Genomic DNA, 8,786 nt, shown 5'->3' with positions numbered 1-8,786 from the left:
CTTCACAATCTGAGCCTTTCAGTGACAAAATAAAACACTTATAGTGGACCAAATTGACGTTGCACATTTGCTGAATTTTTTTTAAAAACTTTCCCATGTCGTGCTGCTGAACACCTGATGCTTTGATTGTTGCAGAAGATAGGTTTTCAGTGGCAATGGCTGCTTGTCGCGTCATCAGTTTTGGAATCTGCATGCGTGAATGGAGGGTTAGCAGTGCAGTAGATTATAGCAGTTCATTTCCGGGATTGTTGCGTTACCGCCGGACATTCTGCCGGATGTCCCCAATTTTAGGCCGGATGTCTGTCCCCTTTGTTTCTGTGTTGGCGTTCTAACCTCTGATGGATTTCTGAGGACTATGGTCACCTGGTCCTCAGATCTCTGCAGGGTAAATCCAGACAGCTAGCTGAATCTGTCAATCTGAGGACTATGGTTACCTGGTCCTCAGAGATCCTGCAGGGTAAATCCAGACAGCTAGCTAGACTATCTGTCCAATCTGAGGATATGGTTACCTGGTTCTAGGTCTCTGCAGGGTAAATCCAGACAGCAGCTAGCTAGACTATCTGTCCAATCGAGGACTATGGTTACCTGGTCCTCAGATCTCTGCAGGGTAAATCCAGACAGCTAGCTAGACTATCTGTCCAATCTGAGGACTATGGTCACCTGGTCCTCAGATCTCTGCAGGGTAAATCCAGACAGCTAGCTAGACTATCTGTCCAATCCGAGGACTATGGTTACCTGGTCCTCAGATCTCTAAAACTACTTCTGAACGTACACATGTTCCCCCAAAACAAGTTCCTTCCTGAGACTATTTAGCAGCGGCACCGTGGCTCCGTCCGGAGCTTAGCACCGCCCATGACAATTGTAATTGGTTTACAGAAATGCCAATAAACGACAGCACGATATTCTCCCATCCCAGAATGTTGTGGAGATGAGCTGGCAGTGCGAGACTAGCACTGCAGTGAAACCACTGGACACGGGAAACATTCTGACAGAAGTTTGAAGTTACCTGGCAGTTAATGCATTGTTACCTTTTATTATCCCTAAACTCAAAGTCACATGCACACTGTCCTTTTGGTAGTGTTGGTCTTGACCCTAATAGGGATTCTGGAAAATAGAGATAGACATGGTGTATTATGGGTTATGTTGTTTCAGCAAGCACTGACTGACCCAGCCAGTGTTGCCACTGGCGACGATGAACTGCTGTTGCTCTGACTGGTGTGTTTAGTTTTCATTTGTTTTAAAGTCCTCTGAAAGATGATACACTGTATATATATCTTCATATAAAGTATATACCTTTTGTTGCTCTGTGGTTGACCGTTTATCAGTCTTTCACTTTTCCATTCTTTCTTTTCTCTCTTTTTTTCTTTGTCTATTCTTTTCCATGACTGACAGAGGGCATTTTTGGTAAACCAAACCATCTTTCACTTTATTTCAGCCTCGTTTTTTCCCCTACTCCTCCTCAGAGTGCCCCCAAACTCTCCATCCCTCCTCTCCCTCCACCTTTCTGTTGCTGTGCTGTCTCATCATTAGGCTGATGGTCAACCCAATGCTCTGATCAGACTTGGGCTGAAAACAAGTACTGCAATACACAATCATTTGGAAACATTTGAAAACAAAGAAGAACTTGGACATATTCAATTGTGAACGTATTATGTCTTTAAATACAAAAGAACATAGACACCAAAATCATTCATGTGTTCTCAGTGCAATTGTTGTATGTTTGGTATGAAAGAGTCCCAATGGCCTGGGATGGTTTTAATAAATACTTTAAGGAAGCTCCCTGTTGTCCACCATCTATAGTTTGATGGTTCAAAGCATTTTCACCCTTTTATTATTTGGCGAAAGTTTCAGAGCCTTACTAATCAATGGGCATGGCTGATAGTATAGTCTTTTTTTTTTTTTTATCACAGATATTTTGGTAATTTGTTAGCAGATTAGTAATAATAAAGTGAGGTAGCTCAATCCCAAATATGTTGCGTGATGGAGTCATTTTGAAACAGTATTGCCATTATATAGTTTGTCCGCCAGAGAGCACTGACAAATTATTTTTATTTAAGTTTTGGAATGGTAAAACATCTCGCCCAGTACATATTTGGTCACAAATTCAAGGGATCCTTCTAAAATATCTTCATGGGTTAATGGTAAAAATATTTTTTTTACTCTCACATATTGATACCAGTGCCAGTGTTAATTCCACCAATCTTTAGAAGAAACTGTCAAACTTTGCTACAATCATTTTAAATTGCTGCACTAAGCTTTAGAGTTGCAAAAAAATACTTTTACTTACTGCTAGTTGCAACTCTACTCTAAGACACTGTGAACAAAGAAATCCATCCCCACAAAAGGAAATGCTAAACAAGAGAAAAAACCCACTACATAAGCCAAAACTTATCACTGTCTTACTCCCTACGTTGCTTTTAATACATATCCCTTATACCTAAGAAATACATAAACAATCTCTACTCTTCCCATTTTGTCATGTCACAGTGTATGCTTAGTGTTGCCCATAATCTACCTGAGGGACACATGAATGATTATGTTTGTTGTCTTTGTTTTTATCACTTAATTTGATAGTCAACCCCAAAAGACTAAGGTTGTAATAAACAGGAATGTTCCTGCAAAGTGCATTTGATGAGGCTTACTTGACACATGTCTGCAACATCTGCCTGGTGTTGTCAGCAGGTTTCAAGCCTCTCTTGTTGTCCCAGGTCTGATGCTGTGAATAGTCATGGAGAAAACTAGAGGCTGTTTGGTGCTGAAGCTACAGCTGCTATAGAAACATTACTCTCCGCGCTGTGGTTCCATGCTCTGCTCCTGTGGTATCCATACTGTTTAATTTCGGTCCTGCTTCACCACACCATTCAACTCACTACATAATGCTGTGAGTTGAATAGGTTGTGTTGGTGCAGGGTGAGAACGGTGTGCCGGTCTCACTGTATCACTGGACCAAGGACTGGGATCCACCATCCTAACACATTGCTACATTCATTATAGGTTCATGAGCAGCTAATGGCAAGATAGTGATTTCCAGAAGGGCATGTAGCAACTCATTTAAGTCATGCGGTTTGGCATCATGAGTTATCATCATTAGCATATGTAGAATTTGAATGTAACAACATGTTCCTGAAACAGTTGTGTGCTCTTGATTCATTAAACCAAGCAGTTCATCATCATGGCCTAAACACACATTGCTAGTAGGTAAAGCACTCAGGCTCAAAACACCTGATGGACTGGAACAATTTCCCATTAAACTCCATGATTGAGAAATGAAAAAAACAAAATGAAAACCCGGAGTATGCATCAGGTATTTTCTGCCATTCATCTACAAATAAGATCTGTGTACTATTAGTTACAACCTTTTTATTTCTTCCTTTGAGCCTTGACCCCACTTAGCTCCCCCACTTATTACCTCATTGAGACTTGCACCCCCCAGCTTGTCATGCAAAGATCCTCATATAACACCCCCTCCAACCACCACTGTCCCTCTTACAAGCCCTGCGCTCTTTAGTCAGTCAGCTTGGACCCATACAGGTTGTGGTGTTGATCCAGGGCCAAATCTGGGCTGAATCTGGGCCTGACCTAGGCCGATTCTGGGCTCGAACCGGGCCAGGTCTGAGCCATAATAAACCCAGCTCCTCCAGACCCAGATTTAGCCCCTGCTGGGAGCAGACAGTAACTGAAAAAACGTACCCCTCCCCCTTCCGTCAGAGCTCCCTCCTCTAGAAGAGACAGAAGGTCAATGGCTGGCTTGGGACGCCAAGGGGCGGGACTGCTTAAGTTTCATCAATGGTAAGGTGTCCTCCTTATTTCGCTCCCCTGATGATTGGCTGCCAGTGGGATGGAGGTTAACCAATAAGGAGCAGCGTATTTGATGAAGAGGAGGCTGGAGATCTACCACATACAGTACATCCTCGGCAGCAGTTTGTCTGCAGTCCTTTTCCAGAATCCCCTCTGATGTGTAACCTTGTCTTTAGTTTGTAGATGAATACTCACAATCATCTAACTGTACCATGTTGGAATGAGACGGGTTCGGTTTGCTGTTGTCTGACCCAGAACTCTTGTTCCTTCTAACTATGTGGCGTCCAACAGTCGAAGGCTGTGATCAGATAGGAGGCTTTTTACTTGTGTTGACTATTAGTAATGTGAAAGGGCTCACTCGTAGTGATGAACCCACTGAATTAGGGCTGGGCAATATATCAATATAAATCAATATTGTAATATGAGACTAGACAACCTCTTTGATATTGGATATTGTAATATCCCGATATCGTAATATGTCTTTTACTGGTTTTACAGGCTGCAACAAAGTGATGAAATGAACTTTACAGAATGTTCTCACAGTTCTATTATTTGCCTTCTCCCACTTAGTCATCATATCCATTATTGATGATTATTCATCACAAGTCTCATTGTGTAAATATTTAGTGAAAGCACCAATATTCAACCCTACGTATTGTCGCCTTATCGAGGTATTTGGTTAAAAATATTGGGATGTTTGATTTTCTCCATATGGCCCAGCCTTATACAGAATGTTCCCCAAACTTTGCACTTCCCCTCAGCTCTATGTAGTGTTCCAGCGTCTTCTAGCAGGCCGCTCTAGTCTCACCTATGTCACCAATGTGGTTTCCAGCAGAATCAGGCTTGAGCTAAAACAGCTCCTGATAAACCCACGCTGCACTACCTGCCCTGCACCAAACAGCAGACAGACGGTTAGCTGGGGAACATAGTTTAGCATTTAGCAGCTGAAGCGGGAGATATTTTTTGGGATTTAATGAAGACCAAAACAGAACTAAAAAGTCAGTGAATATTAGGGCTGGGACCCAAATGTAAGAATTTTTAGCCACCGACTGAATTGCCTCCTTTGTATCGAGTATTGATTAATTCCTCGTCATTCAATACCTAATGAATAAATCTCACCAGCGTCTGTGAGCCAATAAGCATGCAGCATTTTTCTACCAAGATCTAATAATGTCTGTGATTGGCTGTCTAACGTCCTAGAGACTAAGGGTGGGGGAAGAACATTTCAGCAATAAAATTGAAGTGATATGAACAAACAGATGTTGACAACGTTGCCTTTGGGGACATCATTTGAAATTGGTAAAAATGTGAATTGGGGAAAAAGGTAATACACTGTAATATGTGGTAGAATACAATGTCAGATAATGTCCTAGCAGATAATTAGCACTACCTTTTTCCCTTAAGTTTAGGGACATCTCTGTTAATCCAAAAACTGATTTTATTTTTCTGAATTTAAAAACATAGCCTGTTGACCTTTCTGTTAATCCAAAAGTCAAAAAAGGGGGGGAGAGGCTGTCAAAAATCATCACAGAAAATCCTTTCTTATTCCTTAACACTGTATATTATCCCATATTTCTAACAGTGTATGCTCATATTAAAACCGTCCTATGTGATCATGGCCTGATGTCCCTCTGCCCTCTGTGCTCTGTTTATGTGCAACTATAACACATATTGTGCAATGCCTCTCTTGTTACTGTCACTTTAAAGACTGGCTACACCTTTTCTCACGATACATACCCCTCCCTTTATAACCTATGAATGAATGAATGAATATATGAATGAATGAACTTTACATAGTGTAATCCTGTATGTTTGTGCCATAAGGTCACCATAGAGATTAATAACATTCATTTGAATTCTGCAATGTTTTGCTTATATATATATATTTTTTTCTCTACAACCACTACACTGTGTGTGTGTGTGTTGTCATGATCTGAATACAGGGTTTCCGCAGGGTCTCAAAATCTTTAAAACTTTAGGCCTTAAAACGTCTTAAATTTGCTGAAATTATGAGTTCTAGGTCTTAAATCATTTTAAACAGGTCTTTATTTTTCCTACGTCCATGCATCGCTACCTCTAATGCTGATCTTCTTTTATACATAGTCTTGTAGTTCTTTTATTCGATAGTCCAAATATAACTTTGCTGTATTACGACGACAGATGAGACCAACATGCGACTTATTCTGCAGCCAATCAGCTTTCGTGTTATTGCTGCTAGTCTCTTTCGGATCGTACCACAGACATAAAACTGACTTTATTTTTTAACTTTGGAGAAGTGCACCTTTAACGGTTTAGGGAATTTAGGGCTTAGTTGATGTTGTGATAAAGGTCTTAAATATCATCATCCCATAATGGTCTTAAGTAGATCTTAAAAAGTCTTAAATTTGACTTGGGGAAACCTGGAGAGACTACCGCTGTGTTGATCTTACTCACAAGAACCCAATAGTGTGTTTCTGCTGGAACTGCCTCTCAAATTGGACACATAGCCACAGATAGACCCCAGGCGTTGATACTTACCCCGTAAAATTGGTTAGTTTACCCAGAGTTCATTGCAATAATTAAGCACCTGCAAGACAGGTGTACAACTATCAGTTTCCCTTTAGACAGAATGATTATTATTCTGATTATTACAAGAAGAAGTGTTCATGCACAGTCATTTTGATACCTGTCTGTCTCTCTCTCTCTCTCTCTCTCTCTCTTTCTCTCTCTCTCTCCCCCCCCCCCTCTCTGTTTCCTCTCTCTCCCTGTGGTTTTTAGTGGAGAAGGGGAACAGGCGACTTCACTGTGCTACGTAACATGCTGATCAGGTAAGCCAGTGTGGGGACTGCTGTTATTCAGACAGCTTGTGTGTGTGTGTGTGTGTTGTGTGGTGTGTGTGTGTGTGTGTGTGTGTGTGTGTGTGTGTGTGTGTGTGGTGTGTGTGTGTGTGGGTAGGTAGGGTGTGTGTGTGTGTCTTACTGATTCCACTTCAACTCTGAAACTTTGCCTAAAAGCAATAGCATTTTCCGTCGCTAAATTCCAATTTCAAAGATTTTTGTTCACATTAGTCACTTAGACACAATTGCATGGGGAATAGGGTCCAGGTAATAAAAATAAAAATAAAAAGCAGTATGTCTAATTATTCCCATGAATGCAATTTGATTTCTTACCCCAAAACGTTGGTTGACAATGTTCTTCTAATGCCCACATTAGTGTACAGTAAAGTTTTCTGTTTCTTCCCCTTCAACAGGACTCATATGCAGGATTTAAAGGATGTCACCAACAATGTCCACTACGAGAATTACCGCAGTAAGAAACTGGCTGCCGTCACCTGTAATGGAGTGGACAACACCAAGACCAAGGGACAGCTCACTAAGTACGCCTTAAATACTGAACTACTGCTTCCCTCTTTTAAATGAAACAGAACCCACTACTTTAGACGTGGGGGGGAAAAAACACAACACAAATCCCAAGTAACTATTAACCTGTGCCCTGGCTGTGGTCTACAGGAGTCCCCTGGCGCAGATGGAGGAGGAGCGCAGGGAGCACGTGATGAAAATGAAGAAGATGGAGGCCGAAATGGACGGTCTTTGAAATGAAGGTCAAGAGAAGAAGCAGAAACTGAAGGACTCCGAGGCTGAGGTGTGTGTGTGTGTGTGTGTGTGTGGTGGTGTGTGTGTGTGGTGTGTGGTGTTGTGTGTGTGTGTGTGTGTGTGTGTTGTGTGTGTGTGTGTGTGTTTGGTGTGTGTGTGTGTCACCATTTCCATCATGCAAAGGGATAATGTAGGGCGCCCCGTTCAAACTGAAGGGGGGGGGGGGACAAGATCAAAAACTAGTTATATAGGTAAGGGCGCTTTCACACCTGCCTCCTTAAGTTCAGTAGAATCACACTGTAGTTTGTTTTCCCTGCTGGTGCGGATCATCTGGGCAGGTGTGAAGGCAACAATCCCAAAAGGGGACCAGACAAGCGTACCAAGACCTGCTTGATGAGGTGGTCTCGTACGCTTTCAATCCAACTCTGGAGCGGTGTGTTTGTGGTGAAACGGGATCCTACCTTGACCCACACTAACAAGGTGTGCTCAGCAGCAGAGCAGCAGGGCAGCCGTCCGTCACTCACGTCTCCGGGGTCAAACCAGCCGCCCCTGAAGTTGGAGGCCGACGGCGGGCGAGCAGAGCGAGGTGTCGGGACCAGAGCAGACGTAGTAACGTCGCTCATCAAACAATGTCTGATCATTTTAATGATGTGAGCTGGTTTGACCACGGAGATGTGCACAACACTTCTTCCTGTTTTCACTTTCTTGCTCCCGCCCCAGACACATCCGACCAATCATCATCATCATCCGACGTTCTTACGTGATTTGTAATGTGATGGATTTTTCCACGTGTGAAACAAAAACAAACCAAGGGGGAAATCGCTCCAAGTTTAAATTATCAACTGATTTGGACCAACGCAAAGAAACTACAGCTGTGAAAACGCCTGATGGCTATTACATGGGCTATTGATGGGAACATCTCTCTAATGTTTTGACCCTTAGCTGGAGCGACGCCACGAACAGATGAAGAGGAACTTGGAGGCGCAGTACAAAGAGCTGGAGGAGAAGAGACGGGTGTATGAGGACGAGAAGGCCAACTGGGAGGCTCAGCAGAGAATCCTCGAGCAGCAGAAACTGGACGCCTCCAAGTCAGTAACTCTTCAACAGCTGGCTAATCACTGTGTAACGGGCCAAATGGTTCATGTTAAAGTCAGCAGTATGTCTACTAAATGATGCATGGAAAAAAGTTTTGACAGTTACGAATGCCAATCATGTATTCATGATACAGGACACTTGGTTACATTCATAAATTAGGTGGGGGTGTATTTTGTTCCTTACAGTGCTGCTCATAACGGTACATACTCACGCTAAAGTTCACTAAAAATGAATAAAAAAGAAAAATTGATCTTAATGCCTTAATTAAAAAATGAGGGAAAATCCAACCTTTTAAAGACACCAATTTTCTTTGTGAATGAA

At 42.3% G+C, this 8,786-nt stretch overlaps 1 protein-coding gene across 1 annotated transcript in view; it reads left to right on the top strand.

Annotated features, from left to right (window-relative positions):
- LOC116693484 (septin-7-like) overlaps nt 1–8,786 on the top strand; it is a 51,061-nt gene that overhangs the window by 40,377 nt on the left and 1,898 nt on the right. The window contains 4 exon segments of the mRNA XM_032522488.1: nt 6,572–6,605; nt 7,028–7,153; nt 7,287–7,419; nt 8,313–8,458. Coding sequence (XP_032378379.1) covers nt 6,572–6,605; nt 7,028–7,153; nt 7,287–7,419; nt 8,313–8,458 — 439 coding nt within the window.

Source organism: Etheostoma spectabile, chromosome 8 (assembly GCF_008692095.1).
Source record: "Etheostoma spectabile isolate EspeVRDwgs_2016 chromosome 8, UIUC_Espe_1.0, whole genome shotgun sequence".
Classification (NCBI taxonomy): domain Eukaryota; kingdom Metazoa; phylum Chordata; class Actinopteri; order Perciformes; family Percidae; genus Etheostoma; species Etheostoma spectabile.
Note: the sequence above shows the minus strand (reverse complement) of the source record. Positions and strands in the feature narration are given on the sequence as shown.